The sequence below is a fragment of the Argiope bruennichi genome, chromosome 10, assembly GCF_947563725.1.
Source record: "Argiope bruennichi chromosome 10, qqArgBrue1.1, whole genome shotgun sequence".
NCBI classification, from domain to species: Eukaryota; Metazoa; Arthropoda; class Arachnida; order Araneae; family Araneidae; genus Argiope; species Argiope bruennichi.
Genome location: NC_079160.1, coordinates 115,322,085 through 115,349,140, shown reverse-complemented (window position 1 = coordinate 115,349,140; position 27,056 = coordinate 115,322,085). Strand labels below are relative to the sequence as shown.

The following is a 27,056-nucleotide window of genomic DNA, read 5'->3' as shown; positions in this document are numbered from 1 at the left end:
GATATAAGCGTGCAGTGTAAAAACTGGGGAGTTTTAAAGATATTCAAGAAAAACTAAAGTGGACGCCAGAGAACATCGCTGCTATATCAGTACCGATGATCGCAGAGGGCGTTGCAACTGTTTCTTTGGAATTCATGATTACAATTTTTGTTAAATAATTTGTATTGCAATCCACAAAAAATATTTTTGTCTTGTGAATTGGAATTATATACACAAAGATAAAGTTAATAAGAATCGTTCGATTTAAAAAGCATTTAATTTCTTATACTTATTTAAAAAGTAAAAATGCAAACTAAAAGTATTATATAATAAAACGTCTCTCTAATCTCCAGTTAAAAGAAAAATAATAAAATAAAGCTTTTCTGATTTTTCTCTGTACCTGCTTATAATGCAATTTCGAATTTATTCACATATCAGCTACATAATAGTATATTAAATTATATATTTCAGAGGAAATTCTTTGTAGTAAAAACCACTTTCGTGTGGTTTCTCTATAGCACTTGACAATAAGCAAGGAAATTATATTTCTACAGACATAAATATTTTAAAATACAAGTCACATTTACAAGGTTTTGTTTTGGTTACGTCAGGTTACGTGGTTTGGTTACTTTGTTAAATCAGAAAATTCTTACAGAAAAAAAAAAAAAAAAAAAAAAGTCAGTCCCCCCCCCTTTAGTATCGACTAGCAAATAGCCTCAAGTGTCGTTTATGAAACGGTATGCTTAGTGAATTTGAAACATTTTAATGAACATCTTAAAAATAAAAAAAAAAAAATTTATTCACAGGGCCTTAATTGAAACCAGATTTTCCAAAGGCACCATACATAAAATTAAAAAAAAAAAAAAAAAAGTTTTCTATAAGTCAGGAGGAAGAACAAACGCATTTTAGGTTACAAAATAATTTATTGAAGCGACTTATCGATAAACGTAACAGTAATGGAGCATGATCCAGCTGATTACAACACATTTTCACATCTAAGCGCCACGAGATAGGAAGCAGTCACACCTATTTCTTTCCTTGCACTAACTTTCGCCCGATACATTGATTCTACGATAGAGAATATCGACAGCCAACTTCCCGCAAATAAAGAGATCATGGTATTACACTTCTCTCAATTTCAGCACTTAATTTATATAATATTTCAAGGTGTATTTCTAAGAAGGTCAACTCGTGATGTCAATCAGGTGAACATATTAAAATCATTACAATATTACAAAAGAACGGTTTCTCTTCCACAAACAGCAATAAATGTCTCTACAAATTCGTTTCATGAGAAAACACTTTCCTTCGAATGCTACAAATATATCCTAATGTCTCTTTCTTAACAAGTTCCAAATGCCACAGGCATTCTTTTTTGGAGTGCAAATACTTATCAAAAATATTTCGCAGCGAAGACGCAATCTCGACAATTACAATTTCTCTACAGCATTTGTAAAGAAATGCTTCTTTAAGTTCTCTTCGTAGAAAACACATTACCATATATCTCGGAAGCATACTGTTTCTTTCAGTATGCATCAGTATATATAATTTCGTATTCTGTTGAATGAAAAAAAAAAAAAAAAAAAAACACGTTATACTGGAGTTTCTAACAGGCAAGCGGTTTCTATATCCGAAGAGAAAATAAACTCATTTGAAATGCACCTACTGAGAAAACGTGCCAATGGACATCTTGCAGCCGTAAAGTTTCTAATTTGTATGTGTTCGTAGATGTCTCTTTAAATTTCCCTGTATAGAAAACGCTCTAGTACACACCTTGCACTCATATGGCTTCTCGTTCGTATGTATTCGTAAATGTTTCCTCAAGTTTCCCGAATCAGCAAACGCATTATTGCATATATCACAAATATAAGGTTTTTCTTTCGTATGCGTCAGTAAATGAACATTTAAATGTGCTTTTCGAGCAAAAGTTTTATTACATATATTACACTCATGAGGTTTCTCTTTAGTATGCGTCCGTAAATGCATTCTTAAACTTCCTTGTTCAAAAAATTTTTTACCGCATATAACACACTCGTAAGGTTTCACGTTTGTATGCGTCACTAAATGTCTCTTTAGATGTCCCTGATGAGAAAATGCATTATTGCATATATCACAAACATAAGGTTTCTCTCCCGTATGAGTCCGTAAATGTAATTTTAAACCTCTCATGAGGGAAAACTTTTTACTGCAAAGATCACATCCATAAGGTTTCTCTCCCGTATGAATCCGTAAATGGCAGATTAAATGTCCCTTCTGAGAAAAAGCTTTATTGCATACATCACAAACGTAAGGTTTCTCTTTAGTATGCATCAGTAAATGTCTTTTTAGATTGACCTGCAGAGGAAACGCTTTATTGCATACATCACAAATATAAAGTTTCTCTCCCGTATGCATCAGTAAATGTCTATTTAGACATCCCTGCTGAGAAAACACATTATTGCATATATCACAAACATAAGGCTTCTCCTTTATATGTGTCCGTAAATGTTCCTTTGAAATTTCGACTCGAAGAAAACCCTTACTGCACATCTCGCAGTTATACATTTCCTCTAAGGTATTCGTCAATAAATATGCCTTAAACTGTTCCAGTCAGAAAAATACTCTCAGGAAGTAAGATTCTTGCGCAATTTCTTTGTCATAGATGCGTCGGTCTTTCTAAATTATCTAAAATGCGAATTATAGCACTATTTAGACAAAATCCTGTTTGTATGAATTTTATTTTATGCCAATTATTTTTGATACTGAGACAATACTACTTCATAAATTACACGCATATAGCCTACACTTCCTGTGAATTACCAGATGATTCTTTAAATTCTTAATGCGTTGGATATTTCGAAGGATAAAAGTTTTTTATGTGCTCTTTGTCTGTCAAATTATTAGCTTCCTTAATGAGTCAATTCTTTAAAATATTTCTCATTTTACAGCACGATTTTGGCGACCAGCTGATTCGCCAGGAAATACTTGCTACATTTGCTTTCAAGCACATAACTTACTCACTGCTGCGTTTTCATCATGTCATTTCAGGAAGCAATCTAAAATTTCAATTTGTGTTTCTGATTTAGATGAATGTTACAGAAGAATCACATTTGTTCTGCTTGCTTTTCCGGTGTACCTGAAAAATAATTTTTCATTGTTATGTTTTAGAAATAGAGCTTTCAAAAATCAAAAAGAAATAAAACCCAAACAAAAAAGTATTGTAACTGCTTAAAATGAAACAATATCTTGTCTTTATTTTTAAAAATGAAAGAAAAAAATGTTTACGCTCAATTCTTAAAAATAATGAAAAAAAACTTGAAATTTATCACAACAACCTGAGCAACTAGCTTGTCCGTCGAAAATACTTGGTAATCAAGGTGACGTTATTGAATATCATATACAGTGGCTCCCAAAATTGAATATATACTATACTCTTTCTTCTTTAATTTTTTTTTTTTTGATCTTAACATTCCTATTTATGGCTAATATTTATAAGAACGCTAAAATATACATTAACAAAAGTATTAGGCTAAAGTACAAAACGGAGGAATCAATAATATTATTATTACAGTAATTTTTATGTCAAAGTTACAAATTCCAAAGTCACAAAATTGAGTATACATCTAGCAAAATCTGTCAACAAAAAGAGAAAAAGATAAATTAATATTTTGCTGCATGTCCTTTTGCATTTAGAACAACTTGTAAACGGTGTGGCATTGAGCTAACCACAGTTTGAGTTGTTTAGCCGGATAGTTTCGACCATTCTTCTTGTAATACTCGTTTTAAGTGTTCCTTGCCCCTAATATCGTGTTTTTGAACTTATTTTCCTAATTGTGCCCATAAATTTTCAATCACATTGAGATCTGGAGATTGAGGAGGGGTGTGCAATTGCATTTTACAATTATACAACAACCATAACTTAATTATTTTAGCTCTATGTTTCGAGTCATTATCTTGTTGAAACACAAAATTTGACCTAAACCCAAATTCTAGGCACTTTGTTTTAAATTGTTCTTCAATATATCCAAATGTTTAATTTTGCCCATGATTCCATCAATGAAAACTAAATTTCCCACTTTTTTTGCAAACATACAGTCCCATACAAGAAGTGAACCACCTCCATGCTTGACAGATGGATTGGTGTTTTTAGGAAGAAGTTCAGAAATGGGCTTTCTCCAAACATAACATCGACCATCACTACCAAAAACATTGAACTTACTTTCGTCACTGAATATTACTTGATTCCAGAAGTCAGGGGGCTTTGAAATATGACTTTTAGCAAATGAAATTTTTTTTTCTCTCGATTAACTTTGGAAATGAATGATTTTGTTCTAGCTACGCGACCATTGTAATTTGCTTTTCGGATTACTCTTCGAATTGTTCCTGCAGAAATACGCTTTCCAATTGTTCTTGAAGTAGATGTAGCAATTTTTGTAGCACTCAACATAGGATTGTTTGCTACGTCTCGAATAACTCTTCTCTTGGTCGTGGCACTGAGGATTTCTTTTTTTCCTCTTCCAGGTTTATTAGCAATTTGTCCATACATTTTATACTTCTGAATAAATTTTTGAAAGCATCCGTGACTGCCTTGAATTTCCCTTGCAATTTCTCGCAGAAATTTACCATCTTCAGACAATCGAATAACAAGTTTCCAAATTTCAACATTTGTTTCATTTCTGGAGCTCATTATGATAACCAAAACGTTTGTTTTCACTTGGAAATCAATAATTGTCAATTATAGTAACTAAACTATTTTACTTATTCATTTGAAAATGAGTAGTTGTAGTCAAGTTTCGTATTTTATAAGGTATATACTCAATTTTGTGACTTTCAAATTTGTGATTTTGACATAAAAATTACTGTAATAAAAATATTATTGATTCCTCCGCTTTGTTCGTTAGCCTAATACTTTTGTTAATTTATATTTTATCGTTCTTATAAATATTAGCCATAAATAGGAATGTTAAGATCAAAAAGAATAAAATTAAAGAAGAAAGAGTATAATGTATATTCAATTTTGGGAGCAACTGTGTATATATATATACAGGGTGTTGAATAATTCGACCGACAAATTCAGAGGGGTGATAGTAGGAATGAAGATGATTACGAATCACCATACAACATAAGATCCCAACGACGTTTAGTAAGTGAAAATCGCAATAATATATGGAGTCTGTAAAAAATTAATAAAAAAATAATAAATGACATTTCAACTGATTTTCGAAAAGTTCGATAAATCGGTTGATAGGAACGAAATTTTTAAATAACAAGACAATTTCATTCCTGAATTTGTAATTAAACATATTTAAAAAAATAATTGTTGCAGAGAACTTTTATTATTTTCTTAAAATAAATGCCCATTCTTCAATATACTCAAAAGAAAATTTTCATAAATGGCCAAACAATAATTTCGTCTGCAAGCAAATTTAAAATAAGGTCATCTAATAATGGACGCGCTGCATCTATTACAGAAAGTAAATTTCCCCGCTCTATTTTCACACGTGTTTGAAATAATATGTTAGTGTAAATATTAACAATAATCTCATGCCCATTTCCTTTTATTGCAGGTCTTGCTTAACATATGACCTATGGAACGAATAGTTTTATCAATCATAATTTCGAAAAAGTTTCAATTCATGGAGAAGTGCCTCATCATTTAACGGCCTGAAATTTGCACGAACAGATACAACCGAATCGAATTTGACACAATCCAATCACAGAAAAGAAAAATAATGACTCCTTGAACGAAAAATTTGGTAATATTTCGAAAAAAACAAGATCAATAACGCAAATAAGCGAAAAATTAACTTTCGACACGGAGGACTTTTACAGTTATAGTAGCATGGATACTCAAATAAGGGAATAATATTAACAGACAATCGGAAGGAATTTAATACTTTTCCTTAAGTTGAATGCATCGTGATATCGAGTAGTTTTCTTTCTTGCATCAAAGATACAGCATATTTTTGTGACACAATTAAATTTTTAAATCCAGAACTTATGATAAAATATTTTTTTCCAATTAAATACACATAATATGTAAGAGTTAAAGCAACATAATATATTATTCTCATTAAAACAATTAAATGGTCATTACAAATTCCAAGAGTTCATTAAAAAAAATATTGCGTCCTGAAACTGTTAAAAATTATGATTACAATTTTCATTAAATAATTCGTATTGCAAGATACAAAATTTTGGCGTGTGAATTCGAATTATACAAAAAAATTAAGCAAACAAGAATCGTACGATTTAAAAAGCTTTTAATTTCAATTAGATATTTAAATAGTAGAAATGAAAACAAAAAATATTCTATAACTAAAATAAGTCTTCAATCTTAAGATTCAATTTTAAAGAAACAAATAAAATGAAGCTTTTCTGATTTTTTTCTGTAACTACTTATAATGCAATTTCGAATTTATTCACATATCAGCTAGAGAATAGTAGACTAATTTATATTTCAGAGGAAATCCTTTGTTGTAAAAATCACTTTCGTGTGGTTTCTCTATAGCACTTGCTAATAAGAGAGGGAATTATATTTCTACAGAGAGAAAAATTTTAAATAAAAATCACATTCATAAAGTATTGTTGTTGTATATGTCGAGAAATTTTTCTTTAAACCAGAAAATTCTAACAGAAAAAAAAAAAAAAAAAAAAAAAGGACAGGGGGCGGATTTCTTCTTCTTCAGTATATAGCTTTAAGTCTCGTTTATGAAACAGTCAGTTTGCTAAATGTGAAAAAATTTTAGTGTACATCTTAAACAAAAATTTTTTATTCACAGAGCCTTAATTGAAACCAGATTTTCCAAAGGCACAATACATAAAATTTAAAAAAAAAGTTTTCTATAAATCAGGAGAAAAAACAAACGCATTTTAGGTTACAAAATAATTTATTGAAGCGATACATTGATTCTACGATAGAGAATATCGACAGCCAACTTCTAGCAAATAAAGAGATCATGGTATTACACTTCTCTCAATTTCAGCACTTACTTTATATAATATTTCAAGGTGTATTTCTAAGAAGGTCAACTCGTGATGTCAATCAGGTGAACATATTAAATACAATACAATATTACAAAAGAACGGTTTCTCTTCCACAAACAGCAATAAATGTCTCTATAAATTCGTTTCATGAGAAAACACTTTCCTTCGAATGCTACAAATATATCCTAATGTGTTGCGATTCGCAACAAAGACGAAATCTCGGCTATCTGCGAAATTTTTCTCCATACCATTCCTAAAAAAAATACTTCTTTCAGTTCTTTTCGTAGAATACACATTACCACATATCAAGGAAGCATACTGTTTTCTTTTAGTATACATCAGTATATATAATATTGTATTCCGCTGAATTAAAAAACGTTACATTGGAGTTTCTAATACGAACACGGTTTCTATATTTGAAGATAAGAAAAATTCTTATTTTAAATGTACTTGTTGAGAAAAACTTCCAATGGACATCTCGCAGCCGTAAGGTTTCTACTTTGTAAGTGTTCGTAGAGGTCACTTTAAATTTCCCTGTATGGAAAACGCTCTAGTGGACACCTTGCACTCAAATGGCTACTCGTCATTGTCAAATGTCTTCTTACGCTTCCCCAAGCGAAAAACGCATTCTTGAATATATGACAAATGTAAGGTTTCTTTTTTATAAGCGTCAGTAAATGTTCTTTTAAAACAATCTGTTGCGAAACAGTTTTACTGCACATCTCGAAGGTATAAAGTTTCTCTTTAGTATGAGGCCGTAAATGAACATTTAAACGACCCTTTCGAGAAAACGTTTTACTAGTACATATATCAGATTCATAAGGTTCTTCTTTAGCATGCATCCGTCAATGCATCCTTAAACTTCATTGTTCAAAAAAAAAATTTTTTTTTTCTGCATATATATATAAGGTTTCTCTTTAGTATGCGTCCGCAAATGTTTCCATAAATTCTCTGGAGAAGCAAGCGTTTTTAAGTACATCTCACAGCTGTGAAGTTTGTCTTTCATATGCAATAGTAGATGTTTCTTTAAACTTACCCAGTGAGAAAACGATTCACTGCATATATCACACACCTAAGGCTTTTCTTAAGTATCGGTGCGTCCGTACATGCTTTATTAAATCTCCCTTTAGAGAAAAAGTTTCACTACATACATTACAGCTATATAATTTCCCGTTTCTATGCGTCAGTAAATGTCTGTTTAGAATTGTCTGACGAGTAAATGCATTATTGCATATATCGCAAACATAAGGCTTCTCTCCCGTATGAGTCCGTAAATGAACAATTAAATGACTGTAATGAGAAAAAGTTTTATTACATATATCTCATTTATAAGGCTTTTCTCCCGTATGAGTCCGTAAGTGAACACTTAAATTACTGTAATGAGAAAAAGCTTTATCACATATATCACACTTATAAGGCTTTTCTCCCGTATGAGTCCGTAAATGAACATTTAAATTACTGTACTGAGAAAAAGCTTTATTACATATATCACACTTATAAGGCTTTTCTCCCGTATGAGTCCGTAAATGAACATTTAAATTACTGTACTGAGAAAAAGTTTTGTTACATATATCACACTTATAAGGCTTTTCTCCCGTATGAGTCCGTAAATGAACATTTAAATTACTGTAATGAGAAAAAGTTTTGTTACATATATCACAAATATAAGGTTTCTCTCCTGTATGAATACGTAAATGGCAGATTAGATGTTTCTTCTGAGAAAACACTTTATTGCATACATCACAAACGTAAGGTTTCTCTTTAGTATGCATCAGTAAATGTCTTTTTAGATTTCCCTGCAGAGGAAACGCTTTATTGCATACATCACAAATATAACGTTTATCTCCTGTATGAGTTCGCAAGTGTCTCTTTAGACACCAAAGCTGAGAAAACGCATTATTGCATATATCACAAACATAAGTCTTCTCCTTTGTATGTGTCCGTAAATGTTTCATTAGATTTCCTTTCTCAGAAGAGGCATAATTGCATACATCACAAATATAAGGTTTCTCTCCTGTATGAATACGTAAATGGCAGATTAGATGTTTCTTCTGAGAAAACACTTTATTGTATAGATCACAAACGTAAGGTTTCTCTGTAGTATGCATCAGTAAAAGTCTTTTTAGATTTACCTGCAGAGGAAAGGCTTTATTGCATACATCACAAATATAAAGTTTCTCTCCCGTTTGAGTTCGTATTCATTAAGATTATTGCGCAGTTTTTTTTTCTCATATATACGGTCTTTCTAAATTACCTAAAATGGCGAATTATAGCATTGTTTAGACAAAATCCTGTTTGTATGAATTTTATTTTATGACAATTATTTTTGATACTGCGACAATACTACTTCATAAATTACAAGCATATACACTTCCTGTGAATTACGAGATGATTCTTTTAAATTCTTAATGCATTAGATATTTCGAAGGATATAAGTTTTTTTACGTGCTCTTTTTCTGTCAAATTATTAGTTTCCTTAATGAGTCAATTCTTTAAAATATTTTTCATTTTACAGCACGATTTTAGCGACCAGCTGATTCACCAGGAAATACTTGCTGCATTTGTTTTCAAGTACATACCTTACTCACTGCTGCGTTTTCATGATGTCGTTTCACGAAGCAATCTAAAATTCCAATTTGTGTTTCTGAATTAGATGAATTTCTCAGAAGAATCACATTCGTTCTGACTGTTTTTCCATTCTACCTGAAAAATAATTTTCCACTTTTATTTATTTTTTGAAACTTTCCAAAATCAAAACAGAAAAAAAAAAGTATTGTAACTGTTGAAAATGAAACAATATTTTTCTTTATTTTTAAAAATGAAAGAAAATGTTGATGCTTATTTCTTAAAAATAATGAAAGAAACTTGAAATTTATCACAACAACGTGAGCAACTATTTCGCCCATCGAAAATACTTTCATATAAAGTTTGCGTTATTATATATATATATATATATATATATATATACACACATACACACACAGGGTGGTGCCGAATTCGACCGACAAATTCAGAGGGGTGATAGCAGGCATCTTTCCAAAGGACGTTTAGGAGTCGAAAATCGCGAAAACATAGGGAGTCTGAGAACTGTTAGAAACTAAAAAATTAATAAAAAAAATAACAAATGATATTTCAACTGTGATTATTTTAAAAGTAAAAGCACATTCTTAAAGGATTTTTTTCATGTAGGTAACATGCCGATTTGATGATCTAGGGGTCGTAAATTAGTGAAAACGGAAAAATAAATTATAACTCGTATTTGCAAAAATATTAAAAATTTAAGAAAAATAAAAGCTTGAAAATGTAAGGAATTTTATTCTCTTCAATTTGATATAAGCGTGCAGTGTGAAAAATTGGGAGTTTTAAAGATATTCAAGAAAAACTAAAGTGGGCGCCAGAGAACATCGCTGCTATACCAGTACCGATGTTCACTGAGGACGTTGTGAAATTCAAGAAATAAATTCAGAGCAAGGATAATAGGCGTTGAGGAGATGAAAAGTTACCAGAAAACATAGTGTCGCAGGAAATATGTATTCAGTGAAAATCACAGAAACAGATGTCGAAAAGACAATGAGCCTGGCAAAGAGAATATTTCTATGAATGGGAGGATTAGAAACAAGGTAATCGAGAAGTCGAATCGAGGTATGAAAATCTTTCATGCATTCGAGGAAAATAAAAGCAGCGAGAAAGTATTCATTAAATTGTATTGCAAAATTGATGGTCGCTAAACTTCATTCGCAAACAACGAGGCGGATTTCATGAAAGCAACTAAAATGTGCTGGTGCTCTGTCATGCATTAACAAATTTTCTGGCATACAATCGTTGTCGTTCCCTGCAGTAAATCGGAAGGAAGGTGCTGCAAGAAAACAAAGTACATTGCACCACTGAGGCGTTGAGGCAGAAGATACAGTCCCAACAGATGACCCTGGCCGGATGATAATATCAAACTTGTGTTGTACGTTCGACGAGATAGTGATGTGGGGATTTTCGAATGACTAAATTTGCACATTGTGCGTGTTGAAGAGGCTCAATGTGCAAATCTCTCGTAAAGTAGGCTCCATCTGAGAATAAAACTAGGGGGAAAGTGTGCATCTTCCTGTGTATCATCAAGCATCCAGCGTTCGAACTCCACCTGATTTACGATTTTCACTCAAAAACGTTAATTGCTACCCTATGTTTTATGTTAATTTTTTCATCGCCTTAAGGCTTACTATCCCCGCTCCGAATTTATCTTTCGAATTTGACAATGTGAACATCGGTACTGATGTTGCAGAGATGTTTTCTGGTGCCCATTTTAGTTTGTCTTGAATATCTTTAAAACTCCCCAGTTTTCGCACTACAAGTTTATATCAAATTGAAGAGTTCCTTAAATTCCTTACATTTCCAAGCTTTTATTTTTCTTCAAGTTCTAATATTTTTGCAAATAAGGGTTCTAAACTACTTTTTAGTTTTCATTAATTTACGACCCCTAGATCATCAAATCGGCGTGTTACTTAAAGGAAAAAAAAAAAAAAAAATTAAGGATGTGCTTTTTATTTAAAAAAAAAAAAAATTCATAGTCAAAATATCACTTGTTATTTTTTTTATTTTTTTTTGCAGTTTCAAAAGTTTTCGGAATCTTTATATTTTTGCGATTTTCACCTATTAAACGTTATTTGGGACCCTATGTTGTATGGTGATTCTTTATTCTCTTGATACCTACTGTCATCCATCTGAATTTGTCGGTCGAATTTGGCAACACCGTGTGTGTATGTATGTGTATATATAGACAATGTTAACGATTAAGCAAAAGATTAGATCTGGAAAACATTTATATTTGTAACCTTAAAACTTTATTTCCTTATGGTCTCAATAGTAAATTAAATGGGGAAGGTTACGCAAATTTAAACAATTGCATTTATTACAAATTTAACATATTTAAAATTTTTCTAAGTAAAGATAACTATTCTAAAAGATTTAAAAGATGTAAAGGAAAATGTGGCAATTTTCAAATTATATTTGAGGAATTTCAAAATTACTGTAATCTGGAACACAATAGCGAAAACATTCACAAAATCAGGAAATATATTTTTGGTCTTAGAAATAATAAAATTAAATGGTTATTAAGTAATAAATTCGGGGATTTAGAGTTTAAAAATTCGTACACTAAATGTATTATTCTAGATCTAATCAAATGTAAGCTTAACATTGGAAAAAACGATTTACTTTTTAATAATAAAAATAATGTTTACAGAGAATTCTGAGTGTTTAAATTCTTGGATATTTACTTCAAATATCTAAAATTACCCAAAATTATACATAATAATAATATATATTTTCCTCTATCAGATAAAAAAAACTGTTTGAATAGCGTTTAGTTATACTTCAACTTTCAAGAAAAAAAATTCGTAATTATAATTACTATAGCAAAAATTTAGATAAAATAAATATAACAGATTGTTACTGTAACAAAGTAAACTTTAAAGATTTTATAGATGTAGATAAAGGTCATATTATTACAGGTAATTTAAAAATTATTGAATCCAACTCTTTAAGAGATTTAATGGAAAGGGGAACTAAATTTAGATTAAGAGAAAAAATAAACCATAATAAAATTTTGATTTCTATTGGTAAAGATTTGGATATTTTTATTGCTAAATTATCTAGAAAATACCATGGGCCTGCGGAAGATTTCGGGGAATGGAAAGTGAGAATTTTAAAGGAAATTAAAATAAAATTGAATACTGATATTGACAGATCTAAAGAACGTGGGATTTATTTTAGCAAAACAATAAAAAACGAAATAAAAAATTTAAAAGAAAAATTTGTTATTACAGTATTAGATAAATCAACAAATAATTTGTTTAATTTGTAAATATTATTACAAAGAACTTTTAATTAATGAATACAACTCTAACGCAACTTATATGTTAAAGAACACTGGGAAAAAGGAATTAGATAAAAAAAAAAAAAAAAATGCTAGCTTTCGCAAAAAGAAAAAAAAAAAAAAAAATTAAGACTTGCTTTCTAAACTATCCTTATTTATTCCCAACAGTTAAATTTCATAAAAATCCATTAAAATTCAGATTCGTGACTTGTAGCACTGGCAGTTATAATTACTAAAATATTTCTTTAAATACTTAAAAATTATCCTGGGCAAAATAAAAGACGAAGACAACTTTATAATTTCTAATAACAAAGAAGTACTGGATTTTCTTAAAGATAACAACATTAATAAACTTAATACTTATGATTTCGAAAATTTATACACCAATCTACCTCATGAAAAATTAATAAAGGTCCATACTTTAATATATGACGAATATTAAAATGAAAATGTTATTCCTAAAAATAACTGGCTAGAGTTGTGTAATTTTAATATTACTGAAAATTACGGTTTTAATGGTATAAATTTTTATAAACAAGTTAAGGGCATTCCAATGGGAATAGCTTTCTCAAGTGCTTTAACTAATATTTTCCTACATTACTATGAGAAAAAAAAATAATTAAATATAATTTAATAAACGGGTGGAGGTATATTGATGACCTATTTTTGATAAACTTCGACAATACTAATATTGTTACTAATTGCTATCCAAAAGATTTAATTCGAACAGAAACAAATAAAAATCAACTTGAAGCTACCTTTCTGGATTTAAAAATCGAAATTGCTAATGATAAAACAATAGTTGGTATCTACGATAAAAGGGATGAATTCAACATTAAAATAACAAAACTTTGTAATTATCATTCCAATCTAAACTCTAAAATTTTCAAAAATCTAATTTTGTCACAAGTTAACAGGATCAAAAAGGTTTGCAATAATAAAAATTCCTATATTTAAGCATCAAATAACCTCATTAAAAATTTAATTAAAAATGAATTTCCTAGAAATTACTGTAATGTCAACTTTTTGATTAAACAAAGTATGGCTTGGGATTAATCCTTTACCTAAAATAAAAATAGAATTTTCCTTGCATGTTAGATCACCCAATAGATGGCGCTGGGACCCTACAATTGTTTTTTTTTTTGTTTGTTTGTTTTACCTTAAATACGTTAGCTTTGTGGTCTTAAAAAGCGGGAATCACAATCGATAGCTTAAAATCTCTTTGCCTGCTGATGGTATGTTTTTACCTTTTTGTTTTTTTCATGTTGTTTCTTATGGCACTTGCCATGGACAAGACCGCTATTCAAAGGCAGCCGATTTAAGCCTAAGGGGGAGCGCCTCTTGGTTTTTATCGTAGAGCCAACTTGGGCCAAGAGTACGACTTGACTACTCACGCATCACTCATTCGCTTGCACAACCCCTTTTTACAGGAGGGCACATTCACACCTCTCACAGATAGAACAACCATGCCCAAACCGGGACTCGAACCCGGGGTGCCCAGATCATGGGGAAGATGCGCTATCCCTATGCCAGGACGCCGGCTATTTTTTGATTATTGGTTTGAATGTTATTTTATGGTATTTTTGTTATTGTATTTTTACTTATTAGTGGATATTTTCTTCTTATTTGTTGTTTTGTATTTTCATCAAATTTTGTATTTGTATTAAAATGGTATATCTCTTGGGCGTAATTTCAGGGGATTTTCGGGTCACGAAGAATCATTATTAGACTGTCTTGTCTGCATTGCTTCACAGAAAAAATCCCTCTTTTTTTTTTTTTTTTTTTTTTTTTTTTTTTTGAATTCCTGCCTGAGGCTGACCCTTGAAAAAGTCTTCAGGCCGGATTCTTTTTTTTATTTGGTTTAATTTTATTTTCCTATTAACTTGATTTTAATACTTTTGTCTCAATTCATCTGTGTTTTAGAAGTAGCTGCATTTGCGCTACTCTAAATAATATGAAGTTTTTCCTGTTCCTTTATTGATTTTAGTTTGAAGAATAAATAAATTTCAGTTGCGATTCCGAAACTATTTCGTTTCGTTTTCAAAATATTTCTTACTTTAGATTGGTTACATGTAAAGAGGAGGCATTAAGCTCTATCATGAAGGTTTCACTAATAGTACAATGCACGTTCAGAGTTTTCCTCGTTTAACCGCCCGAAAGTAGTTGATTTCATATCAAGAAATGTCCAATTAGAATGCAAGCACTCAATGGAATTGATTGTCCTCGGCGCACAGATTTCTATCGTTACTTTTTGCAGCATAGTACATTTACCCCGAGCTTCTCTGAAAATATACTTTTCATACATAAGTCATCTTTACACGAGATGGTATCTTGAATTACTGCAATTGCCATGAGTGCATCAGTTTTAAGACCCAATTCCCATGACCGCCTTGCGTCAGGCTCATTTTGCCCTCATTTGTGGTTATTCTAAATCCGACCAATTGCGCTGTCCCCATGGCTCGTGGTCTCCAGAGAAACGCTTCCCGATGCGATGGATGCACAGGCCAGGCTCACCCTCAGATTGTCCGGCTCTTTGATGTCTGTTCATTTTACCAACAGTTTGCGGAAACTGGGTGCGTAGATTAATTTTATCTTAAAAAATAAGCATTACATAAGTAAATTTTAAGGACCTTTAAAGAAAAAATAAACACCAACCTTAGCCTAATAATTTCATTTATTACAGAACTATTAGAATTAGAACCAAATGAAATAAATCATGTTGAATATTTACTAAGTAAGTGTTCAATTTTATACAAACATTAAGACAAAATACTACCAGGAATCCCTAACATCGAAACTAAGATATTCAAAATATTTTTTAATGCAGGTTTCGTTGGAAAAATCTTATTAAAAACAATTTCTTTGCCTATCTTAAATTCTTTAATCACAGTGCAGTTAGCAGTATAAGGGAGAAAAAAAGTGAACACTTCTACTTCGTTAATATTTAAATATAAAAAAAAGAATTAGAATGTAAGTAAGAACATATAAAGTATTACTAATTTTATTAAAGATGTAAACAAAAGATTGTCTCTCTTCAAAGATCTTTTCAATCACTTTCAATTTTTCCACTAATAACTTTTCCCAACTAATTAAGTTTATTAAAAGTGAAAAGTTTCTGTCTTGTAGAACAAGTAACTGCATTAGCTTTATATTCAATTTCAGCAATTCCCTTTTCTAAGAGAAATTTCTTTTTCCGTAAAAAGATCCAGAAATCAGAATCCCCTTTTTTTTATGTCACTAAACAACTATTTCGTTTCTTTCGCAACTGTTTCCCCAAAAGTAGTCGATAATTTTGAACGGGATGATGATATTGCCGACATTCTCAATTCGTTAACAATGTTTACCAAGTGGATTTTGCATAACTGCTTTATGTGGTCATAGACTACATGCTGTGAAACATGTTATTTTCAACTCAAATTTCCCACTTCAATATTTTGATTAATGCTGAATCTTCTTTCAAGAAATGCTTGTTGACAGGGCATATATATATATATTTACAAAACTTTCAACATTTGTTTAAATTTATGACCTTCAAAAAATGTAAAAAAATTCTCATCCATCTCATTTTTTCTGACATGAATATTATCGAAACCGAGTAAAGGTGATATTTGACTAGGAAATCCATTAACTCCTTGACATTTGCCAAAATACATACTTGTGATTTGCCAAGAAACATTTCTTACTGATGCAAAATTTACTGAATTCATTATGCAACCCAACATTTTTAACACAAGTTACTGACAATTCATACTTGAAAAGCATATAATGATATCGGTGATTGCCTTTGCGGAATGCAAGTCTTTTAATAATTTGTACTTTCTTATGCCTGGACATATTTTATCAATTGCAGAGCAAGATGCATTGTTAAAGAAAAATTATACTAGCATGAGCAATTAGCCGAAAAAATAATTTGAATTGGGAAAATGTCTTTCAAACCAATGAAGGCACTGTTGTTGTTTTACTAAGTTACATATATCATATACATAAAAATGCAAAACCGAGTGATGATTGATACATTTGAAGAAATGTCTTAATCAGGGTTGCCACTCAAATCTAGAAAAAAAAAAAAAAATCCCTGTACGTATATTCAAGATAAGATAAAATGCGCAAATATCACTCATATGTTATTTATAATGGATTATGGTTTTAAGGAGAGGAAAAAGTCAAGGAAAGAATGTAACAGTTTAATATTATTCTAAATAATAGCATATTAAAAAAATGTTTATCTACATGCTGAAAATACCCAATTTATATTTATTTATTACCTAGAATTTAGTTAGAGGAAATTTAAATATTGAGGGGGAATATATTACCTTTCATGTACTTTAAGTGTAAATCACACAAAATTAAGGATTCGGGTGAAATAAAACACAAAACATTTTTGTTACCATGATATAAATCATTTGATGATTACTTTTTTTAAAAAAATTACAAAGCAAGAGTTTTTTTTTAAATTATTATTATTAATTCATTTTTGCTCATTCAAGTATTTGGGTTTTAACCTTTGCAGATTTTTCAGCCATCAATTTCATGGAGCTAATGCACCGAATCTGTAACAAATGAAGTGCATTTCTGTACAGCCTTACGAAAATTTTTCAGATATCTCACTATCAGTGAAGATATCCGAAAATATTTCCGACATATCATTGAATGAATTAAAGGGCGAATGTGACACAACACGTTTTAATGCCCATAAAAATTCAGTTTTAAATTATTGTTCTTGAATTAAAAAGTTCGAAATCGATTTATTTTCGGACATTAAATCTGACGTGTTCGGATTTGATGTGTTATTCTTTATAGATACTAAGCCCAGCATCCATGATCATTCTTTTGAACCGGCACTCAGTCTTTTTTGTTTTCCTCTTTTAGCATGACTAGAAAGTACCTGTTTTTTCCATATTAATTTGCGAGCAGTACACAACAGAATGATTTCATGGAATTTCTCCAATGATTTTTTTTTCTGCGTTCAACTCGATGACATACAAATTTTTAGCAGTTTACTGATTTAAAAATACTCTCTAATCTACTTTGAGTAAGTTCACAGTTTCTCAAATAATAAAAAAACCATTCATAAACTCAAATATGGTAGAAACTCAAATATTTAAATTTCAATGGATAGAAAACGCTTTTTTGCATATATTGCAACTTTAAGGTTTCTCTTTCGTAAGTGTTTGTAAATGTTTCCTTAGATCTCCTCATTGTATTACTGTATACCTGTACTTTACTGTATACCTCACACACATAAAGTTTCTCTTTTGTAAGCGTCAATGAATATTTCCCTAAAATTTCTCGTTCAAAAAATGTTTTACGACACGTCTCGCAGTTGTAACGGTTTATTATTATTATTATTATTTTTAATGTGTACCGATATGTTTAAATTCTTAAATTTTATGCTTGAGAAAAACTTTTCTACACATCTCGCAGGCATACTTTGTCTTTTTCCTCTCAGGTATGTGTCAGAAGATGCTGATGAAGATGTGTAGAAGATGCTTCTTTCCAAACAAGTACATCGCACTAGTGGGAGGACATTTCGATTTACCGCCCACCAGACCCGCCTGTACAACGGTTCTTCGGTAGAATTCGGTGTCGAATCAGGAACCTTAGGTCCCGAAGACCTTACTACCAGGACACCACGGCCTTTGTTTAATTTTTAAAAAGGAAATACACCCAATTTTATGCGATAAACTAATAAGAAATTATTGGCGAAAAAATTGACGAAAACGTAGAAATTTGACAATAATTAATAACAATTTCAAAGGGGAGGAAAAGGCTTTGATATTCCAACTATCCAAAGAACATCTCTGCCAAATTTGGTGTTTCTGAGTTCAATGGCCCGTTCTTTAGATCAACAGATAAGGTCGACCCATCTTTATTACTACTTAAGACGGTGAAAACAATTCTCTGTTGATCACTTGAGGATATCAACTTCAACACGTCACTTGAGGATATCAATACGTTTTCTTCTTTTGAGTCTTTCATTCGAGACTATACGGAATTAAGATTATGCATTACACTATTTTAGAAACCGCTTCAACAATGTGGCTGCTGTGTGGTACAACCAAATGCATACGCCGAAAAATTATATAAAGCATATTTTGGCCAATAAGGTAATAACATTGATAGTATCTATAAGAAGGAAGAAATTCATTCACAAACAGTACTAGAAAGAAAAATATTATCTGCCTTTTTTACTTTATTATTGCATATTTCAATGCATGCTATAACTCAAAATTTTACTTTTTTTATTGAGAAATTAATAATCTTATAATAGATGACATTCATTGTCGGAAAAATTACAGAGAGAATAACCATATCACAATTTATTGCTACGAAAGGGCAAGCAAAATCTAACATATAATTATCTATGCATTGGGCAGAGAGTGCAATATAAAGCAAATTTTTGAATTCCTATGATGAATTAATACCTATATTTTCCGAAAAAGTTCAGGGTTGCATATTTTTAAAATATTTTTTTTTTCCCTATCAACCAACGAATTTTTAAACTTCACTGAATTATACTCAGATATATCAGCGTCTGCATAGTTTAATTTCCAGATAAATTGCTTCATTTCATAAAAGAAATTCCTTAATTGATGAGACATATGAAGAACAGGTCTAAATAATCGAAAGCTACAATAAAAAACAAACATATAATTCCATATTTGTGGTGGTGAAAGGGTAATCTATATACTTATAATAAAGCTCAATGTGTGTGTGTGTGTGTGTGTGTGTGTGTTGGCGCTCTACAGGCCAGGTCATTTGACGTACAGCTATCAAATTTGGTACATGTATACCTTAGAGGTCGGGAATGTGCACCTGGGGTCCCTTTTTTTGAAATTTTAATTAGAATTTTAATTATTAATTAAAAACTAAATTTCCCGCCAAAAAAATCTTCCATTTTCCCCACCGCCAACTTTTCCGCCAAAAAAAATCTTCCATTTTTCCCACCGCCAAATGAGTAAGGCTTCAGTTTCTTTTTTCTCCCAACAGTAATGAGGCTAAGGTTAATATTTTTTGGCGGATTATTTTAAACGATTCTGTTTATTTTCTTAATGTTTTATGCATTTAAAATTAAACATTGTTAATTAATCCATGTTTCAGATTCATTCTGAAGTACTTTTGAATTAAAATAACACAGAATAAAGGAAATTAAAAATGTATAATCTGCATAGCGTTACCCCAACTGGCGTAGAAAAATTCACGCATTTGCGTTACCTAACTGGCGAAGAAAATTCACGCATGCGCATTGTTCTGATTGTTGTCATGACAACCACTTTCAACGGATGATTTAAATTATTTTTAGGTTAGTTGCAAGCTTTTGTAAGTAATTTATGTTAGTTATATATTTTTTGTATATGCTTATAGTTTCAAGTGCATCGTTTTTTAAGTAGTTTTTTTTAACCTGTTTTCAATGATTTAAATTATTTTTAGGTTAGCTGCATGCTTTTGTAATTAAATTGTATTTATGTTAGTTATATATTTTTTGTATATGCTTAGAGTTTTAAGTACATCGTTTTTTAAGTAGTTTTTTTAAACCTGTTTTAGACCGATCATTTTAAACGATTCATTTTATTTTCTTAGTGTTTGGTGCATTTAAAATGAAACGTTGTTCATTAATCGATCTGTTCATGATGAATCTGAGAAAATTTTGTTGACAAATTCTTGAGATATTACATAAATTAAGAAAGATATTCTTTAGTGCCCATAAAGTTTAAACGCTCAGTGACTCTATTATCAGTAATCATATTATTAAAAAAAATGCTTTGTTTCAGTAAAAAATAATATTATATTAATTGCAGATGAATCATTTTCACTTTAATTTAAAGCATAAATTCTACGAGGGTTAACAGAAAATTAGAGAGATACATATCACGTTATGACTGAAGGCCTTTATAATATTATGAGTGAATTATATGACTATCAAAATTTGAAGTTTTAAAATATTTTGCTGAAGAATCTATTAAAGTTGGAATTGCATAAAATATTTAATTATTAAAATTTTAACGAACATTAAGATTGGCGAATCGGCTGGTCGCCAAAGGCGGCTAGTAATATATTAAAATAGTCCTGTTTCAAGTGAGAGTAAAAAAATTTAAGATTTTACCAAAGCTGATTTTATACTGCCAAGAATAGATAAGAGAAAATAGCTCATAAAAATAGCTTGAAATGCTCGAGTTTGTATAAATTATTCAAGGATATGATTTTTAAGTGTTTAGATTTTAATGTCCTAAAGGTTTTTGGGAACTGTCGCTGTCTTCGGCAATAATGTTTGAATTTCCTCATCAAATCCAAGTTTCAGTTATTTCAGATGCAAAATTCATTTCTGAATTTAAATATTAAAAGCAATAATGAATATATCTGCATTTTGGAAATAAAAACAAAAAACAAAAAAAAATTAATAAATAAAAATACTTTTACTAAAATCAACTCTTGCCAGAAAAATGTATCACAAATGAGCTTCCAAACTTCAAATCAATATCTGATCTTCTAATACTGAATGAAAACCATATTTGAATCTATAAAACAATTAAACCGCAGTGCCAGCGGATGTTAAAATTAATTTTACCATTTCTATATATATGCGTGTATGCATGCTTCTATGTGTTGATTAGTCCACATTACATTCGTTTCTCTGCACAATCATTTTATTGAGGGATTTAAAGGAAATGAGTGGTTCAAATAACCAACTTGAAGAATAGCGAAATGGGGTCAGCTATGTAAAAATGATTAAAATAAATTAAAACAGTCTTAAAATACAGTGAGATGTAAGAGAGTACATTATGTATGGTCCTAACCTGTTCATCAATGACATGGACATGAAAACTCATAACTGAAAGGAATTCAGATAGATAAAGTTGATTTCATAATAATGATGATTTCAAGATTTCATAATAATATAAAATCCAGATGAAATTATTCATAAAATTTTGGATCCGATCCATTATAGGTTTGATCATATGCCAGCTTTTCTTTCAATATACAAGGAAAATGAAAACAAACTCCTAGACTAATGAATTTTGTAATATATAGATCTATCACAGCAACTACTGACCTGCATCAGATTTTGGGGGCCAACAATTCTAATGGGAAAAGTTAAAAATGCATATTCATTTTTTTCCCACTACAGAATGAAAAAGAAAACATGGCATATTGTGCTAACGAACAAGAAAAAAGACATAATTCTTCTGTTGGTATGTATAAACATTCCTATTTTTATGCATTTTTCTTTCAAACAGCTTGACATATTCCTTATATCAAGTACTTACAAAAAAAAAAAAAGTTTCCATGTGTGTGTGCAGTTTATTGAGAAATGTTAATGAAAAATAATTCATTTGGTGATGGATAGATATATCTCCTTATAATTCATCTGACAATAGAGATATATCTTTTATATCTTCTGATCAGGGCTATATCCTATTCTTCATTGGGGAAACTAATTCAGTAAGAGAAGCATAACAAGTAAGTTAAAGCATACTTGTTGAATCATGCAATATGATGAATCAGAATAGGTATATACACAGAGTTTTCTACAATATTTTCATCAAAAGATTAAGCTTATATTCTTGCAGTAGCAGAGAAAAACAATGAAATAGCAAAAATTTAAATGAATTCTGAATATTAAGAAAAGTCAGACAAAAATATAAAGTATAAAAAAGATAAATAAAATAAATTATTAAAAATGTTTATATCAATACAACCAGCGAGAGTGTTAATGCCATATCAGATACAATATCTCTCCAAAAAGAACCAGAAGATTTAAATATATTATATATATATAATCACAATAAAACTATATTTAGAGAAAAGCAATAATAATCCTCTATAGTTATTTCTACTGAACTAAAAACTTTTGTCAAACTCTGGCAAAAAAAATTCTGATAACGGGATATTCATTATGGGAATTGAAATGCCATAAACTATAGATACAGTTTTTTGTTCCTTTTCTGCAATATTGTACATTTATAACTCAGAATTAGAAATAAAATAAACAAAATTTTGATTTGAGACTGATTTTGCATATAATAATATTGTTATAACTAGCTTCTTTTACTTAATATATATCCTTGCGCGAGAGTAACATGTCATTTTTGTTACATAATGTTAATCCATAACCCTATTCTCGCAGAGAATTTTGATAAAACACAAAATGATAAATTTTATTTAACTATCTCAGTGAATTGTGGAGTTATTGCATTCATTTATCTAAAGCAGGCATACTATCATGACATTAATGGACTGGATTCAAAATATCAATCTCTGTCATAAACATGGATGTTACTTAGTATGTCACCATATATCGAATTTCATCATGAATAATTCTTTTTGAATGTAACTGCTTATATGAAGACAGAGAAACAGACTAAATACAAAAAAAGAAGGGAGGGGGCTTTTCAGACTTTTTACTGTCTGAAGAGCAGCATAAAATCATGAAAATCTTACAAAAGAATTTTCTAGTTGATTTTTATCTTCTTTTATACAAGGTATAAAACATAAATTTTATCACAAATAGCTCATGTTGCTAAACAATGATCTTGTTCAGCTCATACTTCCAAGTATATCAAACAGGTTTTTATTTTTTTTTTTACTTACCTGAAATTTTTACACTATACTGCACAGCACTAAGAAAAAGAAATAGTATCTATTTACACATCAGACGAGAAAGACACTTTGTCTTTCATTAACAATAATTAACTACTGACACAACAGTCACTAAAACCTTGTGCTATATTTATGCAAGCATACCCCTGAAGTAATATAGAAAAAAGTTGGTGTATTTTGCAGAACAAATTTGTTAGATATAAAGTGTAAACAATGTACAATTAAATCTAATTATTATTTATATAAGCATTTAAAGGAATGCCCTATAAAATGTGCATACATAAACAATCTTTTAAATATATAATACTTAATATAAAATTATTTTTTAAATAAATATTAAAATCTCCACCTGAATTGAATCATTGTGATACCATATACATGTGGCAACTAAAAAGAATATAAATAAAATTATTTAAAAACATCTATCATTTGTTCACCCAAAAAGAATGACAACATGAAAAATAAATAATCCATTCCATGTATGGAAACAGTTTCAATAAACGAAAACTTAAAAGATATAACTTATTGGCAAGAAATCGCTACTAATAACTTTTATCTTTCATAATATCCAATAAGTATGATTCTTGAACAATAAAATGAATAAATTTATACAAAAAAAAAAATACTTGATGCAATTTTGTAGAAATATTAGATAAAAAAATTAATCTGTAGAGCGATAAAATCTGATCCAAAAAGCACTGAAATCCTGCTTGCACTTATGATTTTATAATCATCTATATATAAAATTTTATCAGCTTAAAATTCAAGGAATACAAAATTCCATGGACAACCTGCAAGACTTAAAGCTAACATTTCACCATTATACCATCACTCTTCGAACAATGTAAATTTTTTTTAAAAAAAAAGGCATTCATTGAAAAATAAGACTAGATGAAAATATTTTTTTACCATTATGGATATATAAACACCAAAGCTCCCTTGTTAACTAATTTCTAATCTAATTTTGGTAAGATACAAATTTGCATATACTTATGCATTACTTATTATATGAAAATTTTAATTTAGTGTAAATCCCTTAAAAATACAAATATGTACAGAAAGTAAGAATAGTTGACATAAAATATAATACTTTTAACATCTATCTTTATAAATAAAGGCTTTGTGGTTATATATATATGTGCATCTCTTCCTAAGCAATTGGAAAAAATTCAGCTAAGTATACTTATTATACATGACATAAGAAAAAATACTGTCAACTTTCTGAAGGAGAAAATTTTATTAAATCTTCAACTAATAAGAAAATAAATAATTTTTTTACACTCTATACAAATCTGTCACTATTCTTTAAATTTTATCTTTTAATTTCCTTCATCTTTATACAGTACTTTCATTGGATGTAAAGAAATTATTCCGCCAAGCTAAAAAGTAAATCTAAATCCATCACTCGAAGAAAGACAACCTTTCTTATACTTCAGAATTTTGGAATAAAACTTAATATTAAAAAACACACACAATCTAATTACTTATGGAGAAAATTAATTATCAATTGGAAATTGATTAGTTCAAATAATATTTTAATTTTAATCAAAAGTAGACAATAAAGATTTAAGACAATAAAAGAATATTGCATGTTATAATATTTTTAACAAAACTATTTTTCACATTAAAATATAAGAACTTTAATCTTGAGCAATGTTGAGTATATCAACTAATATCTAATAAAATTAATTTAAGGAATTTGGTAATGATATTTATCAAAATGAAAACCTAAGAAATAGCTTAATCCCATCATGATATATACTCCTAATCAATGAGATAATTAAATTATGAAAATGGAAGTAAAGAATTTTAAATAAATACACACAATGCACAAAACATTGATATGCTCCTGATATTCTCATAAACTTTAGTTTTATCTATGTGAAATCTAATATCAAATTTGTGAGTTGAAAAAAATAAATAAAATCAAGTTTTGGCCATACATCAATTTTAAGTTAACTCTTTGTGCAAAATACTGATATTTAGTTTGGTTTAGTCATATTAATGCCGCATTTTGTAACAACAATGAAGCTATTTGGAGCATAATACTGAAAACTACTTCTTTAAATACTAATATTTAGACTCCATGTACTTGTTTACCCATTATATTAATCACATCTACCCGCTTGCCACATGGCATTGGGATATAGAAAACTAGGATATAGAAAACTTCCGACAGAGCATCAACAAAATATCACTATCTTTTAAAATAAAAACAGAATAAAGATTGGATATAAAAAAAAAATCATCACACCAAATATTATACCTTAGGCCTATTATCTGTCATCAAACAGTTTTAAGCTTTCTTGATATTGTTCATTGCTTAAAATAAAAATTTTTAAATGAGTTATTAATTACACATGAATGTCTTGAAACTTAATATAAGGTTGAAGGTAACAACAGTACGATGTAAAAGCATTTGTGTTTTGCTTCTTATCCGCATATAGAAACACATACGAGACAGTGACTAGTAAAGAATAAAACAGCAAGCGTAAATAGGATAGGAGTAAATAATGAATGAATGCTTACTTAATATTCCTATTCACAATAAATTTACTTTCGATAACAGCCAATGTATAGAAGGAAAAAAATTTCACCACTCTTAAGTACAACAATCAAAGTAAACTAACTGACAGATACCCGATTCCACAAAGGCGGGTGAAACTTCATCTCGACTGGTACGAAACGAACGAATCACCTCAGAAAAGGAACTGAATCGGTTCTTCTTCTTATTATTATTTGAATACTTTCGTATACAAACGAATGTGAAACCAAATATTGTTCACAAACCACAGAATGAACAAAAGGCTGGATTATTGAATATACAAAGTAGGCAACTGCTTAAGGACTGCTATGCATCGAGAGATAGTTTTTTTTCTTAGAATGAAAAGGGGTTTATATTGATTTTGTTTTATTCTTTGACTTGAAGTGCATTTAAATTAATTTTATACTTGAAAGTTCATGCCCTCGAATTTATGCAAATTTAAAAAAAGAATCTTTGAAATTCCGAAAAATAATTTTTATGAGTTTTTAAAGCTTTCAATTTCGCTTACAGATCAATTAGTATTGTCAATTTTTTCCACTGCTATCTGATTGATTCGCAAATACTTATCTCTGAAAAGTTCTATATTAAAAACATTTATGTTATTATAAAAGTTTAATGATTATTTTCTATTTTATTTTGATTATTAAAATGTATTATTAAATATTTTATTTCAGGTGATTATAATATTTGGTACTTAAAAAATTGCTTATACAGGAATTGAAATTAAATAATTAGATTCTTCTTAAGGTTTTTGAAGTTGAAGAGGTAAAAAAAAACTTGCATTGCCTACAAGCCCTAAATGAGTTTAATCCGGACCTTTGAGGACTCAAATATTCCCGTTCCCAGACAACTGCATAGAACTTGTTAGTCTCGTTAGAACAACAAAGACGAAATTTTAGCCATAAGAAGAATGGGAGCAGAATACCAGCTATTGATCTTCGACGATTGAGCTGTATTGCAGAGAGATTTTTCCCGTCCAGGATTCCTGGAACTAGAAAAGTGTAAGCCGGGAGTATCAGATTGCTAGGATGCAAGAAAAATGTGTTCTGGGTTTTTTAACTGTAAGAGTGATTTACTGAAACTGAAGCTGGAAATACATGC

At 29.8% G+C, this 27,056-nt stretch overlaps 1 protein-coding gene across 4 annotated transcripts; it reads right to left on the bottom strand.

Annotated features, from left to right (window-relative positions):
• Positions 1 to 944: 944 nt before the first annotated feature.
• Positions 945 to 26,073, bottom strand: LOC129988132 (zinc finger protein 782-like). 4 transcript variants are annotated; one of them, XM_056096275.1, is made up of 3 exons: positions 25,940 to 26,073; positions 9,200 to 9,648; positions 945 to 2,643 (listed from the first exon to the last, which is right to left on the bottom strand). In XM_056096275.1, exon 3 carries the CDS (start codon positions 2,521 to 2,523, stop codon positions 1,687 to 1,689), a length of 837 nt encoding a protein of 278 aa, XP_055952250.1. In that variant the 5' UTR covers positions 2,524 to 2,643; positions 9,200 to 9,648; positions 25,940 to 26,073; the 3' UTR covers positions 945 to 1,686. The 4 variants fall into 4 exon arrangements, with proteins under 4 accessions (XP_055952250.1, XP_055952249.1, XP_055952251.1 ...); XM_056096274.1 differs by having other exon boundaries at positions 945 to 3,094; positions 9,525 to 9,648; XM_056096276.1 differs by lacking the exon at positions 9,200 to 9,648 and having other exon boundaries at positions 945 to 3,094.
• Between the last annotated feature and the right edge of the window lie 983 nt (positions 26,074 to 27,056).